Below are 14,236 nucleotides of genomic sequence, written 5' to 3'. Positions count from 1 at the left end.
ACAAGTGTCTGCGTACTTTCTCCACACACTCCTCTCTCTTCTTCATATACCCCTTCCAGTGAATAAAGTCTGAGAACCAAAACTGGCCCACCTGGGATCCCCTGCCTTGACTTTCTGATCTTTTTCCAAATCATAGAGAGGAGAGCGAATACTTGCCTGACCCTAGGACATGAGCCATGAATGTGCCATCTTGGGGTGTTTCTCAGTTTCCTGTATCTACTGCCTCCTTCATATGGTTACATACTGAGTGCCCAGGTTGCCTCCTGACCTCACAATGATCAGGATGACTAGGAGGCATGACTTAATCATGGGTAACATCTTAGTTGCTCTGTGACTTGGAAGCTACTTATTCAGTCTCTCTGGGCCTTTCGTTTCTTGTGTACAATGAGGATGGCAACAATGCTTATGATATGGAGTCACAATAATAGTGAAGTAAATATATAAATGTACAGATATGTGGAGAACGTGTGTGTGTGTGTGACTTTGTATGTATGTCTTGCTATGTAACATGGGCTAAAAAAACATGAACTAAATCGCCCAGGGTGGCCTCACATTACAGATGGCTGTTAGTAGTTACTGAAAACTTAACTCAGTTCCTATGACTAAGAGCACTATCGAAATCAATAGTTGTATCATATCATTTCAGGTTTTGTTTATTTTAATTTTATGTGTTTTTTTTTTTTTTTTTTTGTTTTTCGAGACAGGGTTTCTCTGTGGTTTTGGAGCCTGTCCTGGAACTAGCTCTTGTAGACCAGGCTGGTCTATTTTAATTTTATGTGCATGGGTATTTTATCTCCGTGTGTTTTTGTGGATGTCCCCACATAAATCATAAGATGGTGTCAGTTTGCCTAGAACTAGATAACAGGCCATTGTGAGTCACCATTTGGGATCTGAGAACTGAAGTCAGGTCTTTTGCAAGAGCCATGCCCTCAGCCACACCTCAACATATATATTTTACTTTTCATTTTTCCTTATTTTTAAATTTTTCATTCATTTTTATCATATTTTCTCCCTTCCCTAACTTTTCCCAACTTAACATTATGCTCTTTCTCATGCTTAAAACAAACAAAACAGTCTGTTTATAAGTTAAAGACAAAATCATGGAGTCCTAGTTATACTGGAAACTACTGGGCATGGGTCCTGTTCTGTGCTGTGTTTGCTATACCCAGTGTTACTTCGTTGAGAAAACTTTTTTCCCTCTCCAAGCAGCTATCAATCACAAATAGCTACTTGGCTAGCAGTAGGGCTTTGTGGCCACTTCCCCTCCTCCATGCTGGGATTTTACCTGGCTTGAGCTCCTGCAGATCTCGTGAGTGATGTCACAGTCTCTGTGAGGTCATATGTGCATCAGCTCTGTTTGTTCTGGAGATTGATGCTGCTCTGTAGCCATCCACCACCTCCGGAGAATCAGATAGATGCAGCATTCGTGGGTCCTCAATAGAGAGAGAGTGGGCTTTTAGTGATGCAAGTGCTTTAGAATCACCCCTGTTTCTATAAACTCCTTACCCACAATTTGTTCTGACATGGGTTCCCTACCCAGGAAAAGTGTCACACAATGCCATCACGGTGCTGTTAATGGGGACCCCGGCACATGGTGGAGACTCCTCATGTGGCAATGGACAGGATGCAAAGCTTACAGATCAGATTCAGTGAGTGCTAAGTGTAAAAGCCTTCAAAGGCCCTGCCCTCATGCTACAGGCCTGGGATGCTCCCCACACTCCTCCAACAGTGCCACCTGCTGGGGGCTAAGTGCTCAAACAGCAGACTTGAAACCCCACCAACAGTCTAAGTAGACTAACCTAAACTGAGAACAGAAACTGTTCCCAGCAACTAGCAGTAAATGATTCTAAAGCCAGTGACAGGTTCACAACTGTCGACAGCATCTTTTTCTTCAATTTAAAGAGAATTGCTTATTTTTATTTTATGTGTGTTAGTGTTTGACCTGCATGATATAGGCCTGTGTACGGGTGCCAGGTCCCCTGGAATTTTAGTGACAGCCAGCTGCGAGCTGCCATGTGGGTGCTGGGAGTTGAACCCTGGTCCTCTGGAAGTGCAGTCAGTGATGCTGACTCCTGAGCCATCCTCCCAGCCCTCAAACACACTTCTTAATCTCTCTATCTTACTGATAAGGTATTACTGTTCTTGTTTTTGTAACTGTTCAGAAAATATTTATTCTTTATTTGTAGTGTTTGATGTATTAATAGCTTATGTATCTGTTGTTATGTTCTGTTCTTTATCATTTGCAATCGTATCCCCCCACATTTTGTTTCTGTAATTCTTATTTTTAATATTTTAGCTTTAGAGCATTCTCATTTCTCATCAGCCTTTCTGATATGTTTTAGTGATTATAAATTACAAGTCCTTACTATTTTATAGTTTACACAGTATTGCTTTTTGCCCCCTTTCTCCAGAAAGTAAATCCTGATGTTAGGTGTGGTGCCTCACACCTGTAATCCCAGGGTTCAGGAAGTGGAAGAAAAGGGTTTGACATGAGTTTGAGGCCAGCCAGGGACACATGGTGAAGTTCAGTACAGTATGGATTTCAGGGCGAAATCATATTTTAAAAGTAAAATATTTAACAATAGAAACACTTTTGCCGTTTTTTAGAGCTCTTTATTCTACAAAACCCTATAGATAATCCACGTGCATATGTGTTAAACACACATAAAATATCATCGTTTGCTTTTTAGCATTCACATATATTTTACATTTTGTCCTCATGTATTTATGCATGTGTGTCACAATATACACATGGAGTTCGCAGGCTACTTTTAGGAGTCACTTCTTTCTTTACACTGTACCCAGGAAGGCAAACTCAGGCCATTGTGCTTGGCACAAGCATCTGTAGGCACAAGACCATCTTGCCAGGCACTGTGTGTATTATAAAGAAAAACGTGGAAATAGGGAACTTGGTATTAAGATGACATTCATGCGTTCTGATTGTCTTTATTTGCACCAAAGGATATTGTTGTTTCTGGTCCTTTTCTTCAACCAGAAGAATTTCTGATTGTTTATATTTGTGTATTTGTGCTTGTTCCCAGGACTCCCTTGATCCCATTGTGTTGTCTTATTGCTATTGCTAGAACTTCCAGCACTATATTGAAGAGGTATGGCGAAAGTGGACAGCCTTGTCGTGGTCCTGAGTTAAGCAGGATGGCTTTGAGTTTCTCTCCGTTTAATTTGATGTTAGCTGTCGGTTTGCTGTATATAGCTTTTATTATATTTAGGTATGACCTTTGTATCCCTAATCTCTCCAAGACTTTTAACATAAATGGATGTTGAATTTTGTCAAATGCTTTTTCAGCATCTAATGAAATGATCATATGTTTTTTTTCTTTAAGTTTATTTATATGCTGGATTACATTGATAGATTTTCGTATGTTGAACCAGCCCTGCATCTCAGGAATGAAGCCTACTTGATCATAATGGATAATTTTTCGGATGTGTTCTTGGATTCGGTTTGCCAGTATTTTGTTGAGGATTTTTGTGTCGATATTCATGAGTGAGATCAGCCTGTAATTCTCTTTCCTGTTTGAGTCTTTGTGTGGTTTTGGTATCAGAGTAACTGTAGCTTCATAAAAGGAATTTGGTAATGACCCTTCTGTTTCTATATTGTGGAATACATTGAGGAGTATAGGAATTAGGTCTTCTTGGAAATTCTGGTAGAATTCCGCATTGAACCCATCTGGCCCTGGGCTTTTTTTGGTAGGGAGGTTTTTGATAACAGCTTCTAATTCTTCGTGACTTACAGATCTGTTTAGATTGTTCACCTGGTCCTGGTTTAATTTTGGTAAATGGTATTTATCTAAAAAAAGTGTCCATTTCTTTCACATTTTCCAGTTTAGTGGCATACAGGCTTTTGTAGTAAGATCTAATGACTCTCTGAATTTCCTTTGTTTGTGGTTATGTCCCCCTTTTCATTCCTGATCTTATTAATTTGCGTGTTTTCTCTCTGCCGTTTGATTAGTTTGGATAGGGGTTTATCAATCTTGTTGATTTTCTCCAGGAACCAGCTTTTTGTTTCATTGATTCTTTGTATTGTTTTCTGTGTTTCTATTTTGTTGATTTCAGCCCTCAGTTTGATTATTTCCAATCTTCTACTCCTCCTAGGTGAGTCTGCTTCTTTTTTTTCCTAGAGCTTTCAGGTGGGCTGTTAAGTCTTCAATATGTGCTTTCTCTGTTTTCTTTAAGTGGGCACTTAGTGCGATGAACTTTCCTCTTAGCACTGCTTTCATAGTGTCCCATAAGTTTGAGTATGTTGTTTCTTTATTTTCATTGAATTCAAGGAAGACTTTAATTTCTTTCTTTATTTCTTTCTTAATCCAGGTATGGTTCAGTAGTTGACTATTCAATTTCCATGAGTTTGTAGGCTTTCTGGGGGTAGCATTGTTGTTGAATTCTAACTTTAATCCATGGTGATCTGATAAGACGCAGGTGGTTACTAATATTTTTTTGTAACTGTGTAAGTTAGCTTTGCTACCGAGTATGTGGTCAATTTTCGAGAAGGTTCCATGAGCTGCAGAGAAGAAGGTATATTTTTTCCTGTTCGGGTGGAATAATCTATAGATGTCTGTTAAGTCCATTTGCTTCATTACCTCCATTAATTTTCTAATTTCTCTGTTAGGTTTCTGTTTGATTGACCTGTCCATTGGTGAGAGAGGAGTGTTGAAGTCTCCTACTATTAGTGTGTGCGGTTTGATGGCTGCCTTGAATTTTAGCAATGTTTCTTTTACATACGTGGGTGCTTTTATATTAGGGGCATAGATATTCAGGATTGAGATTTCTTCCTGATGAATTTTTCCTCAAGTGTATGAAGGGGATTGTCCACCTTTTCAATACTTGGGCTTAGTATTTCCGGCTATCCATGTATACAAATTAGCCTTTCCTCCTCTCTCACTCTTCCACACACATGAAAAATCAATTCCTTGGTCCCTTTAAAGGAAATCATGGTAGATCAATTCATCTCATACTGCACTAATATTAGAGAAAGCCCAAGCAACAGGAGGACTTCGATGACTCTGAGAGGAGAGAATGAACATCAGAGACAGGCATTGGCATACCATGACACTGCAGAATACTGTTGTTCAGCGACCTGTATTCCTAAGAGTGGATTTACACTTTCATTTTGTGGTTATCACTACGGTTTGGGTTTTAGTTTTGGATTCAATGTTTCATTATGCAGCCCACCCTAGTCTGGAATGTGCCTTCCCTTGCCTGTGCCTGCCAACAGGGTGGGCCACAGTAGCAGTTTCTGGGACTGTTCTAGAACACTCCAACACAAAATCAGCTTTGAGAAGAAAGGGTTTATTTGGCACAAGCTTCCAAGTCACAGTTCATCCCTAGGGAAATCAGGGCAGGAACTCAAGGCAGGGACCTGCCAGAAGGAAGCCTGGAAGGAGGAGCGCTGTTAGCTTGTCCCTTCTCTAGCTTGGTAATACCCTCATGATTCCCTAGGCTAGAAGGATCGAGACTTGGTCTCTCCCGAGAACACATGAATTCATGGCTCCAGCTCTGGTTTCAGGAGCTTTGTGACATCACTTTTATGCATTATAATGCCCACTGTGGATAACGTGACAACAATTGCTGGGAAACGCATCAGAGCAGCTCCTCCCAGTGACTGGGTGTCTTGTTCTCACAGCCCTGGCTCTTCTCCTCTTCTGTTCAGGGTCCTTACTGTCTTCATTGCTGGACCCCACATCCTTGACCACTGGATGTCGACAGAGATCCTGATGAGAAGCTTTTCTGTTCTGTTCAGGCTGGGCCAACATTTCTAAGTACAGGTAGAATTTGTCCTGGCAACAATACTTGTGATATGGAATCACTATAATGGTGAAGGAAATATATAAATGTATAGACTGTGTAGACAATGTGTTGTTTGTATGTATGTATGTATGTATGTCTGTATGTGTGTGTGTCCTGCTATGTACCATGGTCTAAATAAACATGGGCTCAAATGCCCAGAGTGGCCTCTCACAGTTACAGATGGCTGTCAGTAGGTATTGCAAACTGAACTCAGGTCCTCTGGCTAAGAGCACTATCCAGAACAACTGGTATATCTTATTATTATTTCAGGTTTTGTTTATTTTAATTTCATGTGTATGGGTATTTTACTTGCGTATGTACCTGTTGATTTGCCCACGGAGCTCATAAGATGGTGTCAGATCCCTTGGAAACGGAATAACAGGCAGTTGTGAGACGCCATTTGGATTCTGGGGACTGAAGTCAGGGCCTCTGGAAGAGCCATCCCCTCAGCTTCGCCGAAACATAGATATTTCACTTTTAATGTTTTCTGTATTTTTAAATTTTTCATTTATTTTTATCATATTTCACTCTTCCCTAACTATCCCTAACTCTACGTCATGCTCTTTCACTTGCTTAAAACAAACAAAACAGTCTGTTTATATGTCAAAAACAAAACCATGAAGTCCTATTTATACTGGAAACTACTGGGCATTCTGGAGAGTGTTTGCTGTACTCAGTGTCACTCCATTAAGAAAGCAGCAATCCATCACATATAGCTACTTGGCTAGGTGTAGGGCTTTGTGGCCACTTCCCCTCCTCCATTCAGGGATTTTATCTGGCTTGTCCTCCTGCCGATCTTGTGAGTGATCTCACAGTCTCTGTGAAGTCCTATGTGCATCAGCCTTGTTGGGTCTGGAAAATGATGTTACTTTGGAGTCAACCACCACCTCCAGAGATTCAGATAGATGCAGACTCCATGAGTCATCACCCATGACCGAGTGAGGTTTTACTGATGCAAGTGCTTTAGAATCACCCCTGTTTCTATAAACTCCTTACCCACAATTTGGTCTGACATGGGTTCCCTACCCAGGAAAAGTGTCACCAATGCCATCAAGGTGCTGTTAATGGGAACCGCGGCACATGGTGGAGACTCCTCATGTGGCAATGGACAGGATGCAAAGCTTACAGATCAGATTCAGTGAGTGCTAAGTGTAACAGCCTTCAAAGGCCCTGCCCTCATGCTACAGGCCTGGGATGCTCACCACAGTCCTCCAACAGTGCCACCTGATGGGTGCTAAGTGCTCAAATAGCAAACTTGCAAACCCCACCAACAATCTAAGTAGACTACACTGAACTGAGGGCAAAAGATATTCCCAGCAACCAGCTCTGACTAAATGAGCAGTAAATGATCGTAAAGGCAGTGACAGCATCACCACTGTCGCCAGCATCTTTTTCTTCATCTTTAAAGAGAATTACTTATTTTTATTTTACGTCTGTTAGTGTTTGGCCTGCATGATATAGGCATGTGTGAGGATGCCCGGTCCCCTAGAATTGTAGTGACAGCCAGCTGTGAGGTGCCATGTGGGTTCTGGGAATTGAACCCGGATCCTCTGGAAGAGCAGACAGTGATGCTAACTGCTGTGCCATCCTCCCAGCCCTCACACACTTCTTAAACTCTCTAGCTTAAGGACAAGGTATTAATGTTCTTGCTTTTGCATGTGTTCAGAAAATATTGATCCTCTATTTGCAGTGTTTGATGCATTAATAGCTAATGTATCTGTTGTGACGTTCTACTCTGTGTCATTTGTACTCTTACCCCCTCATATTTTGTTTCTCTAATTCTTATTTTTAATGTTTTAGCTTTAGAACTCTATAATTTCTCATCAGGCTTTCTGATATGTTATAGAGATTATAAATTATATGTCCTTACTATTTTATAGTCTACACAGTATTGCTTTATGTCCCTTCTCCAGACAATAAATCCTAATGGTAGTTGTGGTGCCTCACACCTGTAATCCCAGGACTCAAGAAGTGGAAGCAAAGGGTTTGACATGAGTTTGCGGCCAGCTGGGGCTACATAGTGAGGTTCAGGCCAGTATGGGTTACACGGTAAGATCGTATTTCAAAAGTAAAACTTTTTAACAATAGAAACTCTTTTGCCTTTTTCTAGTGCTCTTTTTTCTATAATACACTGTAGTTAATTCATTTGCATATATGTTAAAAATACCTAAAATATCATTATTTGCCTTTAAGCATTTAATATATTTTACATTTTGTGCACATGTGTTTATGCATGTGTGTCTCAGTATACACGTGGAAGTAGCAGGCAACTTTTATGAGTCAGTTCTTTCTTCAGTATACACAGGGAGGCAAACTGAGTCCATCATGGTGGGCACATGCACGTGTAGGCACTGGGCCATCTTGCCACGCCCTGTGTGTATTTTAAAGGAAAAAGTGTAAATAGCGAACTTAATATTAAGTTGACATTCAAGCCTTCTGATGGGCTAATTTGCACAAAAAGATGTTGTCATCTGTGGTATTCTTTTTTGCAACCTGAATAACCTCTGATTGTTTATATTTGCATACTTCTACTTGTTCCCAGGACTCTTTCTTTTTTTCTTTTTGAAATCATCTACATCACCTTCAGGCAGGAAGAATGTTATCAACGGATAAAGACTGAGTTAACTTTTTCTGTCACCACCTTTTAAAGGAAGTTGCTCTCTTGGTGGGAAGCTCAGACAATCACATTTGGCTAGGGTATGGCTGCCTGGTAACAGGGAAGAAAACCTGGGAATCCAGGTGCCCTTGCTCCCTTTGGCTCTCTTAGTGCAGTGTTCACAGTGTTCACAGACTGGTTTTGGACATGGGAACCTTTACCCCGGTAGTGTTGACTTTCTCCGTTTTCAATTATTAAATTATATCTGTTGTTTTGAGCTGTTCTGATTAATCCTAGCATACCAGGCGAATACACCACCAGTCGCTAAGAGTCTCCAATGTCACTGATGAGAACGTCACAGCTTTTTAAATAAGAGATGTCTTGTGTGATAAATCTACCACCTCAAGTGTATGGAGGGGATTGGCCATCTTTTCAATACGTGGTCTTGGGATTTCCGGCTATTCCTGTATACAAATGAGGTTTCCTCCTCTCTCACTGTTTCCACACACATGACAAATCAATTCCATGGTCCCTTTAAAGAAAGTCATGGTAGATCAATTCATCTCATACTGCACTAGTATTAGAGAAAGCCCAAGAGACGGGAGGACTTCAATGGCTCTGAGAGTAGAGAACGAACATCAGAAACAGGCATTTGCATAACATGAAACAGCAGAATACTGTTGGTCAGCGACCTGTAATCCTAAGAGTGGATTTACACTTTCATTTTCTGCTTATCGACAGAGATACTGGCGAGAAGCTTTTCTGTTCTTTTCAGGCTGGGCCAAGATTTCCAAACAAATGTCGATTTTGTCCTGGTTCACTACAGGAAATTAGGAAGGCAGACAAACAAGTGTCCGCATACTTTCTCCTCACACACACATATCTCTCTTTCATATACCCCTTCCAGTGAATAAAGTCTGACAACCAGTGTCTGGCCCACCTGGGATCTCCTGCCTTGACTTTCTGGTCCTTTTCCAAATCATAGAGCTGAGAGTGAGTAGTTGCCAGATCCTAGGACATGAGCCGTGAATGTTCCATCTTGGGTGTTTCTTAGTTTCCTGTATCTATTGCCTCCTTCATATGGTTAAACCCTGAGGGCCCAGGTTGCCTCCTGACCTCACAATGATCAAGGATGACTAGGAGGGATGACTAAATCATGGGTAACATCTTAGTTGCTCTGTGACTTGGGTGCTAATTATTCAGCCTCTCTGAGCCTTTCGTTTCTTGTGTACAATGTCGATGGCAACAATACTTATGATAGGGAATCACACTAATAGTGAAGTAAATATATAAATGTACAGATATATGCAGAATGTGTGTGTGTGTGTTTATGTTTGTGTGTGTGTGTGTGTGTGTGTGTGTGTGTGTGTGTGTGTGTATGTCTTGCTATTTTACATGGGCTTAATAGCCCAGGGTGGCCTCACATTACAGATGGCTGTTAGTAGGTTCTGCAAACTGAACTCAGGTCCTATGACTAAGCGCAGTATCGAAACCAATAGTTGTATCTTATTATTTCAGGGTTTGTTCATTTTAATTTTATCTCCATGTGTCTTTGTGGATTTGCCCACATAGGTCATAAGATAGTGTCAAATTGCTTGGAACTAGGTAACAGGCAATTTTGAGTCACCATTTAGCATCTGGTAACCTAAGTCAGGTCTTTGCAAGAGCCATCCCCTCAGCCTTGCCACAACATATATATTTTACTTTTAATTTTTCCTTATTTTTAAATTTTTCATTCATTTTTATCATATTTTCTCCCTTCCCTAACTTTTCCCAACTTAACCTTATGCTCTTTCTTTTGCTTAAAACCAACAAAACAGTCCTTTTATAAGTCAAAAACAAAACCATGGTATCCTAGTTATGCTGGAAGCAACTGGGCATGGGGCCTGTTCTGGGCTGTGTTTGCTATACCCAGTGTCACTTCGTTGAGAAAATTGTTTTCCGTCTCCAAGCTGCTATCAATCACAAATAGCTACTTGGCTAGGTGTAGGGCTTTGTGGCCACTTCCCACTTCCATGTTGGGATTTTATCTAGCTTGAGCTCCTGCAGATCTTATGACTGTTGTCACAGTCTCTGTGAGGTCCTATGTGCATCAGTTCTGTTAGGTCTGGAGAACGATGTTACTTTGGAGTCATCCACCACCTCCGGAGACTCAGATAGATGCAGCCTCCATGAGTCCTCACCCGTGAGAGAGTGGGCTTTTAGTGATGCAAGTGCTTTAGAATCACCCCTGTTTTTTTTTTTTTTTTGTTTCATCTGATTTTATTGATTTCTTCCACCTTCCATTATCTTCCCAGGGAATTTTTGGCCCGTTCCCGAGGATAAACCAGCCTTGGGCCACACAACTAGGCCCTCTGCCCTCCTCTTTAAGGGAGGAGGGAAGTGGGGCTGGAGGACTCTTCCACTCATCAAACCTTATGGCAAGGGAAACCCCAAAAACTGGACAAAAGGGTAAAGTTGCTCAACCCTGCTGGTTGAGACTGAGGCTCTCATCAACGGGAGAATCACCTGAACTTGGGGAGAAGAAGGACTAGGAATAGAAAAGGGGGTGTAAAGGGTTAAAGGTCTGAACCGTGGGGGGTAGAGGATGCCCCCAGGGAGTTGTCAATCATTTTCCCACCCCACAGCAACCCCACGTCCCTGAAACGCGGAAACAACCGGTTTGTCCATCACCAAGGTCCTTCCCTCTGTCCCTTTCTTTTGGTCTCTGGGCAGTCGCTGCCTTGCTCCCCTGGGGTATAAAGACCCTGGTCGCCCGCTGAGAGGGCAGGGATGGGGCTGGTTATGCAGCCTTCTACAGTTAAGGCTTTTCCGGAAGCCATCCCTTGGTTCATTGGTCGAGATGAGGGACTATCACCCCGACCTCTCAGGTGCTTGAAGATCACTGTCATTTGCGGTTCCTCGGCACACAGTCCATAAAATACAAAAAGACAGACAAATCTGAGAATCAAGGCTCCCTCCTGGAGTCCTCAGACTGCCCGGGGCCCCAACCCGGAGAAGAGGTCTAAAGCTCAGGGTTCTTCCAAGTTGACCCACCAGGATTTGAGGCCCGGGGGCTCGGGGACAGCGGGTCCTCCTATCTGCCACCTCCACAGCGGGTGGGCAGGCGGAGGCTTTTCGTCTCCCTGGAGGCGAAGCGAGGAAGCCGGCCCTAAGTCTCCGTCCTCCTCCACCACCAGGGCTGGTGGACAGGGAAAGCAGTCGAGGAGGCTAAAGGTGCTCCAGGTGGGGAGCGTTGGGACGGGCCGGCGGGGCTGCACTCCGCGCGGAGGCGGCGCTGGCCGCCGGCGTTTCTTGGCTGCTACCCGGGCTTTGGCTGCCGGCCGCTCGGGCCCTCGGCGCAAACTTGGAGTGTCCAGGGCGAAGCCCTTCGCATAGCACCAAAGTTTCGAGCAACGGATCAGGCGATTGAAATGTTCCTGGCGGAGATCACTGGGCGCGTCCGGCGCTGCGTCTGCCGTCGAAGGGCTGAGCGCGGGTGCCTCGGGCGCGGCCGGGGCAGGGTCTCCACCAGATGCAGCCGCCGAGGCCGGCACAGGCTGCTCCGGAGACGCAGGTTCCGGGGAGAGGCCCGCAGGTGGCGGAGGAGGCTGGGAGCTGGGCTCATGAGGCGGACTGCTAGCTGCATCAGGCTGGAACTCCAGACTCGGGGCTGGCCTGGGCGGGGACCAGGCGGAGCTGGTCGGAGAATCCCGAGGACGCCGGGGAGCAGGGCAGCAACCGGGAGGTGCGCAGGAACCAGAACCGAAGTGCGGGAAGCCGCCTCCGCCCTCTTCCTCTTCTTCGCCGCCTGGGCACACCGCGATTCCTGCATCCTCGCGGGCCGCGGAGCTCACGTCGCTCGGTGGCCCGGCCTGTCCCCCGAGGTGCTTCAGACTGTCCACAGCCCTGCCGCCGGTGCATGGCGAGGCCGGGGGGCCCAGCAGTACCGGGGTCCGTGGCGCCAGCTCTCCAGGCCCCAGGCCCAGGGCGGACGGCCGGGGTTTGGCAAGGGCGCAGAAGGCGAGGGCACGCAGGCACAGCGGGGAGAACTCCGGGGTCCCCCGACGCGGTTTCCGGGGCGTGGGCGAGCAGGGAGACCCCCGCGGGGACGCGGGCACTGTCAGGCGGGGAGGAGGACACAGAGTCTCCATGGAGCAGCCTTGGGGGTCGCCCACTGCGGGGGCCCTGGTCCCAACGGCGGGATGCCCCGGCGGCCCGAAGAGCCCGCGGGCCAGGGGAACATCGCCCCCCGTCGACGGGAGGTCTGTGCTCACGGGCGCCCCGGGCCCGCCACCGGGGACCCGCGGCGGTGCTCCGGGTCCCTCCGCGGTCTCATCACGCGGCCCTTGCGGCGGCCGGACTCCTGGGTCCCCCGCGCGTCCCCGGTGCAATCGGTCGCGCTTCCTGCCGCCGCGTTCCCGGCGCACCCCCCTCAACGCTGAGGCGGGGGCAAACAAAGCGGCCGCACTCACAGCCAGCGGGAAGGACCCCGGCCCGGCGCCCGGTGCCCGGGCCCAGCGGCGGGGAGGGCGCCTTCCGCCCTCTCTCACCCCTGTTTTTTAAACTCCTCACCCACAATTTGGTCTGACATGGGTTCCCTACCCAGGAAAAGTGTCACCAATGTCACAATGTCACCAGGAATTGAACCCGGATCCTCTGGAAGAGCAGTGAGATATGCTGACTGCTGAGCCATCCTCCCAGCCCTCAAACACACTTCTTAATCTCTCTATCTTACTGATAAGGTATTACTGTTCTTGTTTTTGTAACTGTTCAGAAAATATTTATTCTTTATTTGTAGTGTTTGATGTATTAATAGCTTATGTATCTGTTGTTATGTTCTGTTCTTTATCATTTGCAATCGTATCCCCCCATATTTTGTTTCTGTAATTCTTATTTTTAATATTTTAGCTTTAGAGCATTCTCATTTCTCATCAGCCTTTCTGATATGTTTTAGTGATTATAAATTACAAGTCCTTACTATTTTATAGTTTACACAGTATTGCTTTTTGCCCCCTTTCTCCAGAAAGTAAATCCTGATGTTAGGTGTGGTGCCTCACACCTGTAATCCCAGGGCTCAGGAAGTGGAAGAAAAGGGTTTGACATGAGTTTGAGGCCAGCCAGGGACACATGGTGAAGTTCAGTACAGTATGGATTTCAGGGCGAAATCATATTTTAAAAGTAAAATATTTAACAATAGAAACACTTTTGCCGTTTTTTAGAGCTCTTTATTCTACAAAACCCTATAGATAATCCACGTGCATATGTGTTAAACACACATAAAATATCATCGTTTGCTTTTTAGCATTCACATATATTTTACATTTTGTCCTCATGTATTTATGCATGTGTGTCACAATATACACATGGAGTTCGCAGGCTACTTTTAGGAGTCACTTCTTTCTTTACACTGTACCCAGGAAGGCAAACTCAGGCCATTGTGCTTGGCACAAGCATCTGTAGGCACAAGACCATCTTGCCAGGCACTGTGTGTATTATAAAGAAAAACGTGGAAATAGTGAACTTGGTATTAAGATGACATTCATGCGTTCTGATTGTCTTTATTTGCACCAAAGGATATTGTTGTTTCTGGTCCTTTTCTTCAACCAGAAGAATTTCTGATTGTTTATATTTGTGTATTTGTGCTTGTTCCCAGGACTCTTACTTTTCTTTCTTTCTGAAAACATCTCTGTCACCTTCAGGCACGGAGAATGTAATCAATGGATAAGAGACTGAGTTAACATTTTCTGTCACCACCTTTTAGAGGAAGCTGCTCTCTTGATAGGGTACCTGGGCCAATCACTTTTGGCTAGGGTGTGGCTGCCTGGGGCGAGGGAAGAAATCCTGGGAATCCAGCTG

At 44.7% G+C, this 14,236-nt stretch overlaps 1 protein-coding gene across 1 annotated transcript; it reads right to left on the bottom strand.

Annotated features, from left to right (window-relative positions):
- Positions 1–11,125: 11,125 nt before the first annotated feature.
- LOC142841396 (elongin BC and Polycomb repressive complex 2-associated protein-like) lies at positions 11,126–12,893 on the bottom strand. Its single transcript, XM_075958225.1, has one exon. The coding sequence runs from the start codon at positions 12,529–12,531 to the stop codon at positions 11,410–11,412; it is 1,122 nt and encodes a 373-aa protein (XP_075814340.1). The 5' UTR covers positions 12,532–12,893; the 3' UTR covers positions 11,126–11,409.
- Between the last annotated feature and the right edge of the window lie 1,343 nt (positions 12,894–14,236).

Source organism: Microtus pennsylvanicus, chromosome X (genome assembly GCF_037038515.1).
Source record: "Microtus pennsylvanicus isolate mMicPen1 chromosome X, mMicPen1.hap1, whole genome shotgun sequence".
Classification (NCBI taxonomy): Eukaryota; Metazoa; Chordata; class Mammalia; order Rodentia; family Cricetidae; genus Microtus; species Microtus pennsylvanicus.
This window is presented reverse-complemented; position numbering and strand designations above follow the sequence as displayed.

What these genes read in the sequence shown, in the direction of transcription:
- LOC142841396 (XM_075958225.1), bottom strand. Translation starts at nt 12,531, where the DNA reads ATGGAGACTCTGTGTCCTCCTCCCCGCCTGACAGTGCCCGCGTCCCCG.